Source organism: Saccostrea cucullata, unplaced genomic scaffold, assembly GCF_032062105.1.
Source record: "Saccostrea cucullata isolate Sc308-1 unplaced genomic scaffold, CSIRO_AGI_Scuc_v1 ctg989, whole genome shotgun sequence".
Classification (NCBI taxonomy): Eukaryota; Metazoa; Mollusca; class Bivalvia; order Ostreida; family Ostreidae; genus Saccostrea; species Saccostrea cuccullata.
In genome coordinates, this window is record NW_026924744.1 from 104,009 (window position 1) to 121,520 (window position 17,512).

Genomic DNA, 17,512 nt, shown 5'->3' on the forward strand with positions numbered 1-17,512 from the left:
TGCCTAATAAATGAATGGTCCGATATTTTTAATCATTTTTTTTAATCGGGATGTCCGTCTGCCTGCCTGTCTTTCCCTCTGTCCGTTACGCTTTGGGTTCCCCAACCCGTATCCGCAAATCCTCTTTTTTCACTGATTGACATTTACATTGTAAGGTATTCAATGTATAAAGACCATATTTTGTGCCTAATAAATGAATGGTCCGATATTTTTAATCATGGTAGCATTTTGAGGATGTTATCAAACAAAAATGCTCCACCAAAGGAATTTACAAAATTTTGATTATTGGCCAATTAATATCACCTTGAACTTTACATTGAAGTCTATGGGCACCGCACGTTTTTAAAAGATATTGTAAAAAGTAATTTGAACTTTAAACAAATCTCTTGGTGAAAATATGCATAAACTACCTCTTTATTACAATTTGAAATAAAATGAATTATTTAAGACAGACATTTTGTGAAATCAAAAAATTTTCTTCTTTTCATCAAGGGCAGATAACTCTTCAAAAACATTTAATGTGCAAAATGACTTTCTCCTTACGTGTTATCAGTTTTGTGAGTTTGGTCCATTTCACTTTTATCGTTATCTAGCAAAATCTCTTCGTAATACATTGAATACCTTAATGAATTTATTATATTTAAGGAATGTTTTTAAGTTTTGTGTGAGTTATTGGTGTGTGAATCACACAGACTTGTCACGTAGGCATATTTCATGAAGCGCGCTAGCGCTTCATGAAAAATATGCCTACGTGCAAGTCTGTGTGATTCACACACCAATAATTCACACTAAACTTAAAAACATTCCTTATATTTACATTTTACATGTTTGGAAGCGCTAAAAATATACTCAATATTTGAAGTTCTCGCTGCCCTATTTTGTTATTCTTTTACTAACGTCGCTGTAGCCTTATTGTGACGTCACGTTATCGCACGTTTCTCCGTGTATATTTGTACGCGTGAGTATACACAAAAATAATTTTCAAATCAATTTCACTGTTGGCTTAGTAGAAAAACACAGCGAATGTAAATATATGACATTGTTCTCTACCTAATTTAATTTTGTTAGGACACATATTTTTTCGTTTCAGAGCATAACATGTACATTGACAATGCCATTTTTTCTTACAATATTTAAGAGTACCCATCTCTTATCAGCAGTTCCTCCTATACACCTGGATAAAATATCATCAACCTTTTACAGATTCATTATTGCATAATGCCATTGTGCACCATCTATTTTACTTTTTGATTTACTTTTTGATCTGAGACGTATTTCGAGTCTCCAAAAGCAAAACGGAAACTTTGTCATTAAAACCATAAGGGGGTGTCATTTATTGAGCTTGTTGCTCACATTAACTCTATTTTATGCGCTGTTTTTGGTTGCGTTTCTCCTCTCTTTAGCATCTGTAGCGTTAAGGTCAAAGGCTAATATATATTGTAAAAACATAACCACTACAGTTCTGCAGCTAATAATATTGAACCATTTTCAACAGAAAATCAGCGCCCAGTGTAAACCAAGACGGTGTTTTCAATGCCAAATGAAAACAGAATTCTTCTGTAAGACGTGTTCACATGACCTGTGTCTACAGTGTAAAGAAAGACATGTTATTGATCCAAATAACATATACCATGATGTTGTGATTTACCGTGAGAGATATGAATTCATCCGTACAGAAAGATGTGTTAAACATCCAGATGAAATCTATAGAATATACTGTCAGACATGTGAACTTCCTTTCTGTTATAAGTGTAAAGGATGTACTAAACCCCAAAACATAGACATTAAATCCGCTTACAGATCATATCGTCAAAAATGTAAAGATATTTTCCAAAGCATTGGGTACGAGGCTCTTTATATCAGTTATTTTCTCCTAGCAGAAATCAAAGATGACAGAAGAAATTGTCACACAAAACTTTCCAATTTTCAATTAGAAATGGCAACTAGAGCCCAGAGTCTGCAGGAGCATATTATCACAGTTGTAGATGACTTTAAAATTTTGCACAGAAGAATTATGCATTGTGTGCAACAACGAAAAAGAAACAATGTCTGTATTGAGAAGTACGAACGTAGAAGTGAAAAGGTAACACAATGGCCGATTAAATTTCTTTTTTTCCACAAGAAAACTCCTTTTCCAAAGATAAGAGATACTCCAAATTTCACAAAGCAACATCCGCACTCCTTGTACGACGAACTCAACATGGAAAACTTGATTAAATTACTGAGCGAAAATATTATCACAGATACAGGAACAAGACATGAATATCTCCTGAAGCTTCTGCCTCAACCAGTGTTATATAGATCTATCACAGTGGAAGGCGTGAATGGTGTATTGCACATTTCCTGTGTGGCACCAGACAAAGTTTGGGTGAATGATCTAAACAACCTTCTTTTGATAAATATAGAAGGTGAAATTCTTCATCGTTTGAGAGATATAAATAGTTATACTGGATCTCATACGGTTAACAGTGTAGGTGATCTTATCTATATAGATAAGAATAATAACATTACAAAACTTTCAAATGAAAACAAAACAATGTCTACGCTGGTAAAGAAAATAGAATCACGGGTAGCACCGTGTGTCTTTTGTTCCCCTATAAATGACGATCTACTGGTTGGGATAACTGCAAAACTGCCAGGAATATCAAAGTTACTTCGTTACAGTAAGACAGGAAAACTGATTAGAACAATACAGAAGAATAGCAGGGACCAGGAGCTGTACGAGAATCCGTTATACATCACAGAAAACCTAAATGGAGATGTAATTGTGTCTGACTCGTCCCGTGGAGTAGTGGTGACAAATCGAATTGGAAGGCATCTTTTTTCTTACACAGGATATTCAGAAGGATCAAGAATAGAACCATATGGAATTTGTACAGATGTGCTGTCACACATTCTGGTATTTGATCGTAAATCTAGCAAAGTCCAGATTCTTGACAAGGATGGCAATTTCCTGTCAAATATACAAACAACAGAACGTGGCGTAAGAAGTCCATGGAGCCTGTGCTTTAATAATAAAACTCATCATCTTTGGGTCGGATCCATATACATTTTCAATGAAGACGCATTTTTTTCCAACAGAGTTTTTATATGTGTATACAGATATATAGAGAAGCGGGGCCATCTGAAGGGTAATAATTAATCAGAAACATTCTCTCACAAATAATAATTGATATACATGCAACTCTATGAAATCTGTCTATTTCTGTTTAGTGTTGAAATGTTAACCAATACATTGAAACGCTTTATAGTTATTGAAGTAGACAACGGCGAATGATTGGTCTTAAAATAACTCCTTTCTATGCTGTTATAATTGAAAAGTTTTTGTTTAAAAATGTTTATTTTTCAAAATTTCATGTACATAATTTCACATAATATATATATATATATATATATATATATATATTAATAAGCTTATAAATAGTATTCGGGATACTTTAACTCTATTTGAATTGATGACTTTGTGTGAATTTACGTTTGCAATTATTTTTCAAATTCATGATTACAAAAGATTGATCTATATTAAATTAATTTGTTACTTTGTTAATTTTATATTTAATTTTATTTCCATGCATAATAAATGCAGAATAAATACTTTTAAAAACATTTTGGATTCTGATTCTGAAATACAATGTAGCAATATTTGATCAATCTGAGCACGTGAATGCTACATCCACTGGTTTGATTGATTGTATATTAATTAACAGGACGTTCGGAAATGCTTCGGATGGCAACCTATAGATGGTTTTCTTGACATTTTTTGCGGGGGACTTATTCTCCTTTGTCGCCACCTTGTAAGGCAAAGCAGTGATTTTTCTCATCGAGCAAACAATTTTAAACATGCATGCAAGAAATATATGGGGGAGGAGATTTATAATTTTAAAATTATGAATTAATGGAGGCTATAACATACGTATTACCGCCCGGTAATAAGAAAATAATATTGTTATCTTTACCTCATTAGCCTGTGTCTGGGATTGTTGCCCTACAATATGGCGGCTATAGGGCTATAGGGAATAACTCTTGCTTAAATCATCTCAATGAAAAACACTCAGGGCCATTTGGCAGTGAGGGTTCTTGTCGTGCCCAGCGCCTATCGTGACACGTGACCTACGTTTTAAGGTAAAAACTATGTCGGAGAAGTCTTTGTCACATAATTTGCAAACTTTTAAAAGTGATATATTTGCACTTGCTCAACAATCAGTTAAAATCACATGTTTCTTTGTTATAAAATATAGTGCAGCCTGTTAAACTTGGAATGGTAATTACATATTATATAGTAATTTGGAATGGTAATTACATATTGTGAATACACAATTTCACTCATTTTTATGGGAACTTGTCATGCAAAGTTGACCAAAAAAATCACAAATGCATTTCTTTAAACATTGTTGTTTTCAAAATATATAACTGAAAAACATTAAACAACATTTTGCGAAAATAAATTCTTTTTTCTTCAATTGAAATAAAAGATAAGTCCACATTAAAAAAAATTATAGGCAAATGAACTCTATTTATTCTTAGTCAATTTTCCACCCTAAAGTAAATATTTTTCTGAAGTCTTTGTCAGAATGTTTTCAATCTTGAATATTAAGAAAATACCAAAATGATTACAAAAAGTGATTAAAATGTTTGCATCTCCGCTTAAACTAAAAAAGATAAGCTTTTTTCCAGTGCTACTTTTTCTTGGCCTGTTTGCACTTACACAGGATTAAATTATATAATAATTATATAATTACTGTTTGGGGTTACTTTCAGATTTACGTTGTGAGTATTTATAAAAAAAAATGTATATTTCTATACAAAAATATATTTGGTAGAAAAATTGTAATCAAACACCTATATACCAATATAAATATGAACAATTATCAAATAATTATTGAACGGAATGTACAGAACTTCATGATAAACATTATGCAATTTATACACAATCTTCAGCACATCTTTGACTCACCTGATCCCACCTCTGATGTTTATTTGCTCTGCTCCTATTATACAATTATTGACTGGGTATGAGGGCAACATATCAATTGTTGGGCCTGAGGGTTAAAATGTTGAACGAGGACTGCGACCTCGAGCACCATTTTCACCTTCAGGTCCAACAAATCATATGTTGCCCGAATCCCAGTCTACAACTGGTTTGATATACCTGTCAGTGCTCACTTAAGATTTAATAATTACACACTATATTATCAAAAATTACTTTATATGGAAAATTATGGCTTAATCAGTAAATATATAATACAATATAGCTGAGAAAGAACAAATTAATTATCATATCACAAAAATTATATATCACAAAACATACTCTTCCCTTCTTCCTTACCTTGCTGGTAGCAACAATTCTTGCAGCTTTGGCTATTTCCGTGTCGCCGATATTGAACGATGATTAATTACGTTGCAGTCTAACAATTCTTATGTTGGACTGGCAGGCCAACATTACTTTGTAGGATTTTTTATTAGTAACAAATTTTTAGAAAGCTATTTATAAGAGTATAGCAGTTTGTATTGTTTTATGGACTTTGATATTGAATACTCTTCGTTATTTCCATATCCTTCATTTGTAAAATGACAGTCCATATTACCTGTAAAAAAGGAATTTTTGTTTCACGGGGGATGTTTTTAAAAATGTTTTCCGTTGATTTCTATAGAACAATTTCTACCAAAATTATAGAATTGTTCATCTTTGTTTACCAAATAAGTAATGTTTTATGACAATTCATATAAATATCTATAAAAATCTTTAAAAATCCTTCGAATATGTTAACTTTTTAAATTTGACTTGGAGGTAGGAGGGAGAACAATACTATCGTTCGCAGTATCTTTTGCAATATTGAGTTATTGCATCCATTTAAAACAATTTTTGATATAACATATTATATTTTAAGGTAGGATTCTTCTCATATTTCTAATATTTAAAAATTAATGAAATTTTTACAGAATCAACAAGACAATATCAGTAAGTGACAGTATCAGTGAGATTAAATTTGACCGTTTTATATTAGAGGCAAGGTCAGATCAAGGTCATTACCTTTTTCCTTGACATTAAGATTAAAAAAATACTGTTGTTAATCATTTGATACCCACTTCTATTTCAAAAGTTTAAAGATTGTTTTTTTTTTGCATAAAAAGATATAACTATATCGGGTCTATAGCATGATATTACCAAATTTACATAAATAATTTAACTAAACCGGATATTGGCTAATCCGAATTTTCTCTATTTTTCTTAATTTTTTTAAGATATATTAGTTATTTTCATATGCTTCCTATATTAACTTTTTCTTATTTTCGCACATAATAAAGTAGTCTTATAAATGTACAAAATGATACAAAAACAAAAAGTTTTGATCGTCTACTAAGAGGGAAAAAATACTTTTTATGGATTTTTGGCTCAAATCTGCACTTTGATAGGAAGCGTTTAAAAGCTAACAAAGTTCTAATTTGTTTGAAAAATCATATTGATTTGATATATTTTGAAAGTTTAGTCCCTCATTATTAATTTAACTTACATTTGAAAATTTCTTCAAGTCTTTGATTGTGTAAAAATTATAGCTAAATTCATTGTTCTATTATAATTTTGAGAGGCAGAAAAGAAGATATTTTCATACGCCACCATTCCGCCAAAAATATAGTGCCTGCTAGTTTTCAAACACAGTTTACCATTTCTATTCAAAGTTGTACAATTGTGATGAGGAAAGAAAGATATGGTCTTTTAAATCCTTTACACCTCAATATATAAGACATTCAAGCAAATATACTATGAATGTTTCATCTAGTCAGAAACCAGAGAAGAATCCTACCTTAAGTCTGATTTCTGAAACTTCCATATGTAGGAATTTTAATATACATGTATTATTTTCCTTCTGAAAAGAAATGAAATCCGTGTTGAAGGATACCTTATTGTGTGTAAAAAGAACGTAGCCAATTATAATTTTTTTTCAACTAATTTCAAATCCCAAATACATATTGTTTGAAGTTCACATTAATATGAGTTTTAGCTTATAATTTTAAGAACGCGAAAGATCATAGAAGACAAAGATTATTTTTCAGGAGATATTTAATTCTAGAAAGGGGTAAAAATTGTCGAGTTTGGGGGTAAAAATTGTCGAGTCAGGTCATGGCTTAACATGACAATATATTTTATTTCTAGGATTATAAGAGTGCATGAGTTTTATACTTATTCTCACTGAAAATTGTTGGACAACTTTATTTAAAAATCGTTCAGCCCCCCCCCCCCCCCCACACACACACACCAACACAAAGATATACATATATTTACCAAACAGAAAATGAAATATTTGTCCCTTAGATATTATAATTCATTTAAAACACTAGACAAAAGAAATTCAAACTGTACAAAAATTGAAATTATTTGTCTTCTGGGTCAATCAGTAATAATGTGCCATCTAGCGTAGCTGAGGTGGATTGAAAATGAATTTCTATCTGCAATTTCAATCCGGTGGATTGAAAATGAATTTCGATCTGCAATTTCAATCCGATGTTTTCCCCACGTCCGTGTCGGATTATACCCGCCCATTTCATTGTCTATCACTGAATGTTTCGATTGTAACAGATAGAAATGATGTAAGCTGTATATTTCCAATTTTGCCAGTTAATGTTCCGCGGTCTTACAATTTTTGAAAATTTTGGCCTCGAATTTTCAATTGCCTTTGATTTTATTTATGGAGTGGGTACAAGGAGCCTGAAACATGTCACATGTCAGAAGTCTAACAAATAAACAAAACAAAGGAAATGACGTTGGTCGTTTATTCCATGTAAAGACATGTATGATATAATTTACATAAATAGAGTCATGTGACCCAAAAACTACGATGTACATCAATGGCGTAACACTAATACTTTAGAAAACTTCCTGTCTATATAATGTGGGAAATCAAAGCATCATGGGAAAATAGAACGTGACTATTTCGATGTTAAGATAGCATTATAATGCCCTTTCGTCTAATCTATCGAAGATTCCACAAGTAAAGTATTAGTAAAATGTCCCACTTACAATATTTTCTAAAGTTATAACACATTTCTATTAAATAAAGTTCTTGAGCAAAACAACAGTCATTGCACTGCATGTGGCTATAAAGAAAAAAGAGTTACCATGGAAACAGAACTGTGTTGTGACATAACTGACCAAATGCTACGTTTTGTATTTTGTTCATTATCTAAAAATAGACTAAAGCATCAGGACTACCCTGGCGTGACCTTGAAAGTTTTAACGTCCTTCAGACACAAAAAGTCTACATAAAACCCACTACCAATGACGTCATACACAAATAGAATGAAATTGACTATAGCTAATGTCACTACATATTTCTGATATTTATCCACGATGTCAAATATCTGTAAAAACGAATATTGCATACGAACAGTGTTTCTTGTATGTTATAATTAACTGTTTAAAGTGCAATGTTTGAGGAGGAAGCAAGGTATTTAATACTTCCATTTACATAAAATTCATTTTTCAAAGACATAAAAAATTCATTGTAGTGAAATAAAAAAGAAATCTATCCGAATTCCAAAGCCCTTCGTTTTTAAATCAATTTCTATCTTACAGTTAAGAAATCTTATTGCTGAATTGCGATTACCGCAAAAAGGTGAAATACCGACAGTTACCCTGTAAAGCCTCAAATCCTTCATATTTTTTGCAATTGAAACTAAAGAGTCTGTGAATTTTCAAATTTCAACACATATTTTTACCGATACTATACAAAACTTTGTATCAACTACTGCATAGAATAATTTGCATGCTAAGGGGCTCTGCATATAATTAATTCCCTGGTACAACCCTTATTTTTGATATTTCGATTATTACCTCCCTTTGTTCTATCTTTCAATAAAAAAAATTGTATGGCCTGATAATACAGATATATATTGCAAAAAGTAATGAGTATTTAACACTTATAAAGAACAGAAAATTTGATCGCAAGTCGAAGTTGATTGTGAAATGTCCATGGAGAAATACCTATATTTTATACCCTGTGTAACAAGACTATAGCCCTCTATAAACTATGGTATGATTATGCTCGAAGTAGATTTAGCCTTGTCTATAATCTTTCCTTTGATTGGTCAATCAAATCAACCATATCTAAAACAAGTTATTTGATTGGTCAATCAATTTAGGTGTTATATTTGATTGGTCAATCCTCAATGATTAATCACTGGATTTCGTAGTAACACATTAATATGAGACAGACAATCAAAACTCATATAAGCAATATATATAAAATTGATAATAAGCATTATTTTGTAACAAGTGTTCCTATTGGTCAACACGCAAATAGATACATACAACATTATAATAATAACAATCACCCATTCCATTCATCAATTCTACAGCACTATTACGAATCAACAACATAAATTTAGAAACATTTGCATATTTGTCGACTTTTTGCGAAAACTCCATATGAATTCAATTACTCTAGCCTACCAACATGTAATTTTAAAACACACAATAAATTACTATTATTTATCATAAATAAAATAATACACAGATTATAAATTTCAGTAGACAAACTCAACTAAAAAAGGGTGTATTTTTACTGAAGGTGTGATTTAGAAAAAAAAACGGAACAAATCTTACAGAGTACTGTGACGTTATAACAGTAGTGTGACGCAACAGTGTTGTGACGTAAGAACAAAGGCTGGGAAATAGATCTATATACCCTTTAGGAAGTGTTCATCCAATGTCATGGTGTAAAAGGGGGAAATTGGCTTAAAATGGAATGTTAACTTTCTGTACAACCTCGTTGGTAAGTGAAACCTTGAATGATGAACTCAGAAAAAAGAAAAGAAAATATGTGTTTTCCTAGACTGTGTCATTTATTTTTTTATTTAAAAAATTCTAAGGGATGTGCCGATTTCTATTTAACACGGGTTGGGGTTACAATCACGTGATCTTGTTTGATTTCTTTAACAAGTGCATCGGTGCAGTTTAGCAGTCTACACAATATTGCTGTTGAAGAACAATTAACTGGGGGTTAATGACCCAAAAATCTGTTTTACTTGTCGTATTTTATTTCTCTAAGAACATTACAAGTAGTAATTTTGAGATCAAGCGACTCGAACACAGTTATGCGTTTAAAACACAGGTGCAGAATACCTTAACGGATGTGATTAAAATTTCATTTATTTTTTTTATTTGACAGTCCCAGTAAAGCTAAAAAAATGAAAAATAAAATGAGGGAACAAAAGTGGAATATTAAAAAAAAGATACACCATATACTCTATAGCTTAAATGACCGTGTTTTGTGCTGATAAAAAGACAACTCTATTGTAAGATATGTCTGGGATGTATGGACGGACGCGTTTTTATTACTTTGTTCATCTGAAGTCAGTTATAATATAGTAAATCTGCTTAAAAAGATGTCTCTCATTACGATAGTTCATTTGATAAAATACTTTAATGATATTTATTTTAATCCTCAATTTTCCTGATCAATAATTAAGGAAGCAAACTTCGAGAAGTTCCAGTTATTCCCTTATGACTAAGTTTTACTGTACTTACTCTTACTCAAATTAGTCGAGTTTCTTGCTTGATGGTAATTGATTTTTACAAAATCTGATACTTTCCTTCAGATGATTTTTAAACATGTCCAGTTGAACTTTTTATGACCTAAAATTTTGTTTATGTTCAGAATTTATAAATTTTCAGTGAAAAAATGGATTTGTATGATTATAAATTGCATTTTCTTTCTAATCAAGCTCTTGTTATGCATGTTATGATTTATTTATATCTTAGCTTTTAGCAGCTAAATGATAAAAAAAATCAGTTTGGGGTTCCCAGATTTTGAAAATGATTTGTTCACAGGAAATCCATCAGGTCAATAAAATTGACGATTCTGACGAAGAAAGAACAGGGGAAAACATGATTTAAAAACTCCCTGGGAAATTGACAAAAATGTAAACATCAATAATAAATAACCTTACATCACAGCAAAATAATGAATACGTTATAATAAACCTGACACACACACCCAGAGGGTCAAAATACCAACAAAAGTAGATCAGCTGACGTCATGTCACGTGTTCAACTAAAATCCCTCAACTTTTTTCATCTATACCAGACATGGTAGAGACTGAAAATTAACAAATCAATTCTCTTTTGAATTCGAAATAGTTTCTTTTTAGGTTAGCTTCATTCAGTATATATTGAGCGTTCTGTTCTAAATGTATTCAAGATTTGTATTTTTGTGACGTATTCTTGGATCACATATCTTGTGACGTTGACATCAGCTGACCTCCACTCTCTAATCACCATCAATCTATTAATTTATGCATATATATAAATATGCGTTCAATTTCATTACATAGATAATATCAAATATACAATAAACATTAAGTAACATGAATTATCTACAATGTCAAGAAACATATTGTATACGCATATAATTATATGTATAATATCTCAGAGATAAACAGATATACCAAAAAAAACCTCCGTTACTATATATAGTATAAATAAAATGACAGAAAAACAATCAATCAAACATTATGAGACGTTGATTTTTATCAAAGAATGAAAAAAAATTTACTCCAAATAAAATGTTACATCTCCTTCATCACAGACGAGGGTCCTCAAGTAGACAAGAGAGAAAAAAAGGTGTTCCTATGGAAACACAACCATATGAATATTCATGAGAAAATCGTTGTCACGCCCACTGGGGATTGACCGAGTGCTTCGTCCTTCTTTCCCTGTGAAATAAAAACAACATTTAATCTCTGTGTAATGTGAGTATTTTTCTGGAAGTGTTCGAAATGTTGATTCTATTTTTAGGCCCTTAACTAAGGGGCACAAAAAGTAATGTTATCTCTATATTTCATTAAAAGTAAATGGACTTTTTTTCTACCAATGACCGTCTTAGAAATTTAATGAAGATTTATATACTCACCGTCAATAGAAACGCAACACCCTAATTTTAGGGGTGAAAATTACATACGGGATAAAACTATGTACCAAAAAAGTTAGGACATCTTTTACTTTGCCAAATCAGTTATTTAACGGTTGAATGATTTTCATTCCATTACCGGAAGTTGATTTTTAGCTCCCTGAACAGAAATCAAAAATTAGCATTTTTAATAAAATTATTGACAATATTATGGGTTTTCAAGGTTTTGTACCTGTTAATTATAAGTCTTGTACTAAAAGTCCGGAAAAAATATCCTTCTTTCTCTTCCGGATGTGATGCCTGTATTTCCTCAAAGTAACTGAAAGAACGCATTTTCATTGCTTATGTTGGAAATTTTCAAAATAAAGAAAAGGGAGAGCTACAGATGCAAATATACACTACATAACGACTTTTCGGGCTCATGTGTTTCAAAAGCATGAATGACAGTTCCTTGACCGGAAGTCCAAGGGTTACTACACTATGCCAAGTTAGAGAAAATTCGACCTCAGTATCTGAAAAACAGGCATTTAAAAAAGGACAAGAATATGTATTTCGCTCAGATTAAGACATTGATAAACTTAATGCATGGTAGAATTCGGGCTGCTTATGTTGTACCTGGCGGACTAGCACGTTTTAATTGAATGGTCGGAAGGGGGGATGTTTTAAAAGTTATGTGTTACTTTCTAAGGTCTAGAGATAACATTTAAAGTTTAAATGAAGTATCATTGTTTTGAAAATTTACTTTTTACATTTATGTATTCATTCTTAATCTTATCTTTAAACCTTATAAAGTAACACATAACTCTAAAACATCCCCCCTTCCGACCATTCAATTAAAACGTGCTAGTCCGCCAGGTACAACATAAGCAGCCCGAATTCTACCATGCATTAAGTTTATCAATGTCTTAATCTGAGCGAAATAAATATTCTTGTCCTTTTTTAAATGCCTGTTTTTCAGATACTGAGGTCGAATTTTCTCTAACTTGGCATAGTGTAGTAACCCTTGGACTTCCGGTCAAGGAACTGTCATTCATGCTTTTGAAACACATGAGCCCGAAAAGTCGTTATGTAGTGTATATTTGCATTTGTAACTCTCCCTTTTCTTTATTTTGAAAATTTCCAACATAAGCAATGGAAATGCGTTCTTTCAGTTACTTTGAGGAAATACAGGCATCACATCCGGAAGAGAAAGAAGGATATTTTTTCCGGACTTTTAGTACAAGACTTATAATTAACAGGTACAAAACCTTGAAAACCCATAATATTGTCAATAATTTTATTAAAAATGCTAATTTTTGATTTCTGTTCAGGGAGCTAAAAATCAACTTCCGGTAATGGAATGAAAATCATTCAACCGTTAAATAACTGATTTGGCAAAGTAAAAGATGTCCTAACTTTTTTGGTACATGGTTATATCCCGTATGTAATTTTCATCCCTAAAATTAGGGTGTTGCGTTTCTATTGACGGTGAGTATATAATTGACAGCAAAAATATATATTTCAGTGCAATATCAAATAATGCAGCCATGTTTCGAAGCATTCTTATGTTTACACATGTAACAATAAATTCACACCAACCAATATATATATATATGTCTCATTGTACATTAAAGCTGACATGAATTCTTAAAAACGCAACATTTTCATCTATGTACGACTTGTTTCATACCAACTATAGCCGTATTCCGCCATATTTCTTTCAGATACCTTGTCTCACTGTAACGATGTATACCCCAATGCGCTCGTCACACTTGAATGATTTTTTGGATTGGGTATCGACTTGTGCACATCTCCGATGGTAAAGCATATGAGAACACATGAGGTTATCAAGACATTTCAAAAACAAAATAAACAACATAATAATCATATTTTTGAATGATTATTGATTTGAATCAAAAGAAAAAAATGCAAGTTTGGAAGAGAAATTTAGATGCATGAGTACGTATTTTTACAGTGCGCCAATTTATGCAGAATAAACTTGAAATAAAAAGCAGTAAAATTTGCAAACACATTTTGAAATTATATCATTTGAATGGAACAAAACAACCAACGTCTTTGATTTGCAGGTCCTATGCAATTGATGCATATCGAGAAAACGCCTCGAACGCTGTAAACGTACCCATACCTGGTAATAAGGTTACTGCATCGGTTCGAAGATGTGCACAAGTCAAGTGAAATACACCCTGAATTCCATTTATTGAAATATGCATCACAAAAAAGAAATAAACTCCAGAAACGCTCAATAGTAAACACACTGTCATTACTCCGTACACACTAGCACGACGATACACTTAGTCCGTGCTGATCAGATTTTGGTCAGGGAAAATATCAAAAGTGGAAAGAGAAGTTATTTGGTATTTGCGCGGCTGAAAGGGGGGGGGGGGGGGGGGTATTATAACTGATGTTCATAAGCTATAATTGTGAATTGTTTACCTACATGTAGTTCTAATAAACATTCTATACAAAGTCATGTATATACTCTGCAGTTGGTTTGTGTCGCAAAATTCATTTGTCAATAACTGATTATTTTAGTACTAATCTCAAATCTAAACAAAGTAATTTGATGTACGGCTATAATTTACTTCAAAATTAATCTTAAAAGCAATTAACCAGAATACAAATTTTTATGTGTACATCTATACATTCTTTAACACATACACACACGGAGAAAGGCCATCCCCTGTTCAGACTGACATTTAGGCATTTGATTTTTTTTGGACGGGGGGGGCATACAAAAATAATTGACATGACCGTTATTTAAATATTCTTGGAAGACAGGCATTTCTGCCGAATTCAGTTTTGAGATTTTTTTTAAAAATGTGTCACTCCGACCACAAAGTATGTGCATTTTGAGGAATGTAACTGTTTTATAATTATGTTGTTACAGGAAGTATTTCGAGATTTCAGTATCCCTGCCTGATAGTCTAGGTATTTTTATATACATATATAAATGATTTCTGTAGGTGAATTTGGGAGATAATTTTAAAAGTTAGGGTAGGGATACTTTACACTGGTTGAATACGGATAATTATTATTTATTCTTTTGTATATTGAACTCTCTCTCTCTCTCTCTCTCTCTCTCTCTCTCTCTCTCTGTAACCACCCGTTGGGGCAATGATAGGTATAAAATCCTACGCACTTTGTGCTGTACCATTTATTATGCGTTAGGACAGATCAAGGATTTTTTTCAGGCGGGATGTCGAAACTTCATTAATTGAATAATAACTTTATTAAAATTGAAAGAGAAACTAGACGTACATGTATTATGAGCAATGAACTCACTAAATGATACCCCCTGCCTCCCATATGGTTATAATGGCAAAGTCCATATTTCGCTATTTACCCATACGTGTCAGATCAAAAAGTAAAATAGGAGGTGCATAATGGTAATATGTAATAAACTTAAGATTCTTTGAAAGTTTCATTAAATTTCTCAAAGTGGTGTAAGAGGATTTGCGGATAAGAGATGGGTACCCCAAAGCGTAACAGACAGACGAACGGACGTAACGATTACCTCCCACTTTTCAGGCGGGGGATATAATAAACGTGAAATATAAATCACAGGAATGGGGACTTTCTCGAATACCTTCTCAAACGTATGTGTCGAACTTGGACAACAGACAAGAGAATTTTTAAAAAGCTAGTTTTAGGTAGAATGTGGAATTCTCATGAGGAGTTTACTCTCTATTCTTATATGCTTTTTCTAATAATCATTAATTATTTATGTCTAGAAATTTAATTCACATTAAATTCTATTTTCATTATCATTGTACCAAAGAATCAAACTCGTTTATTATACCCCACGCGTGAGGTATAATGTTTTTGACCCGTCAGTCAGTCTTTTTCTTTTTTTTTTTTTTTTTGGTCAGCGCAACTTCTCATAAACCACTGTACAGAGTTTTGTCGAACTTTGCAGATATTTATAGGAGACAATGTGTGTGTAGTTTTGCACATCACCAGGTAATTCCGAATTCTTTATTTTTCAGGAATTTCCGCACTTTTACATTTAGATTTTGGTCATATCTTGAATATAGAGGTGAGCTGTTTGTCAGCGCAACTCCTCATAAACCGCTGCACACAATTTCGTCAAACTTTGCAGATATTTAGGACACAATGTGTATAGATGTGCATATTACAAGGAAATTACGATTCCTTTATTTTTTTTCTGGGAATTTCAGCACCTCGACTTTTGGGGGAGCGTGGGGTATGTGAACGTGCTCACTTTTTCTTTCATAGTGCATAAAATTATAAATAACTTTAAATCAAATCATATTAGGTCTAATAAAGCCAATACACAGTATTTATTTGATAATAATTGATCATAAAAAAATCCAATCTGTTTCAGACGTTTTTCTTACATTTTTTTTTTGAGAGTGTTATGCATGTTTTATTACACCCCCCCCCCCCCCCCCTCATATCACGGGAAAATATCTTCAAAGGTGAATGATTCGTAAAAATGCCTGCTTTTTTTATGTATTTGATGAAGTTAAACCATATACTTAATCGTAAATTTTATTTACAACATGTACAGACAAGAGTAATGTTTATTTTTGAAAAAAATACTTGCATTTTTTTTTTCAATCAACCCCACTGAGCTTTCAACCTTTGATATTTTCCCTGACCAAATAAAATGATCGGCATGGGCCACGTGTGTCCAAGCATCTTTTACTGTTGAGTTAGCAGTGGATTACATGACTTCTGAGATGCATTTTTCAATAAAAGTAAAATAGGATAATTCTTTCGACATGTGCACATCCCTGTAACGATAGCAGTAGTCAGGTAAATGTTTTTATCACTGCGTTTGACGCGTTTTCTCGACCCGCATGGGTGTTTGATGTACATGTATGTATTCCGTGTTAGTTTATTTTCTATATTGCAGCAAATGCATTCAAAAATAATTTAATTCTCGGTATAGTTCTATTTTTTGGTGATTTTTTACTTTTCAAACATGTATTTGGTCAGTTTATGGACTTCTAAAAACTTTGTTATCGGAGATGTGTACATGTCGACAGTCAGGCTAGAAAATCGCTCAAGTGAAGCAATCGTACAAGGCTATATATAGCAGGTACAGGTGACCAAAAATTTTCAATTAAATATGGCGGAATCGAAGAAATATGGCGGACAAAGGCGTACAGGAATGTAGTAAGTCGTACAAAGATGAAAAATGATGGCTTTTTAAGAGTTCATGTCAGCTTTAAACTTACAAGTTCAAAATAACTTCAAAGTATATATTTGTAGGAATGATTTTTTTTCTTTCCTTAATTTACTGTCTATTTGATAATTTCCGTTTTTATTTAGACACTTCGGTAATTGGTGAATAATAAACAAGTGCTCGCATGTCTCATCAACTTACAGCTAAATATAGATTTTACATTGATGATACTTTATAGAATTTTGCTACGATGATCAAGAATTACTTTTCACAGCAAAAATATAACGATATATTTTTAATAACATGCAGAGAGTTTGAAATGACAATGGAGTGCACTGCTGTGTCACGTGATTAAACAAGCTGAGATGATTGGTTATACAACTGAGCTGTATATGAAATACTTCCTGTTGTAAAACTTTCAGCAAATCCTTAAGCAGGTTCAATTTGCTTTCGG

At 32.1% G+C, this 17,512-nt stretch overlaps 2 protein-coding genes across 10 annotated transcripts in view; one reads left to right on the forward strand and one right to left on the reverse strand.

Moving 5' to 3' along the window:
• Positions 1 to 1,540: 1,540 nt before the first annotated feature.
• On the forward strand, positions 1,541 to 4,102 carry LOC134267209 (uncharacterized). Its single transcript, XM_062749431.1, has 2 exons — positions 1,541 to 2,983; positions 3,965 to 4,102. The coding sequence occupies exons 1-2, from the start codon at positions 1,541 to 1,543 to the stop codon at positions 4,100 to 4,102; spliced, it is 1,581 nt and encodes a 526-aa protein (XP_062605415.1).
• A 3,654-nt stretch (positions 4,103 to 7,756) lies between these two features.
• Positions 7,757 to 17,512, reverse strand: part of LOC134267212 (protein couch potato-like) — a 74,311-nt gene continuing 64,555 nt past the window's right edge. For all 9 annotated transcript variants that reach the window (XM_062749434.1, XM_062749436.1, XM_062749433.1 and 6 more), the window contains one exon: positions 7,757 to 11,712. In XM_062749434.1, coding sequence (XP_062605418.1) covers positions 11,653 to 11,712 — 60 coding nt within the window. In that variant the 3' untranslated portion in view covers positions 7,757 to 11,652. The remainder of the gene's footprint in view (positions 11,713 to 17,512) is intronic.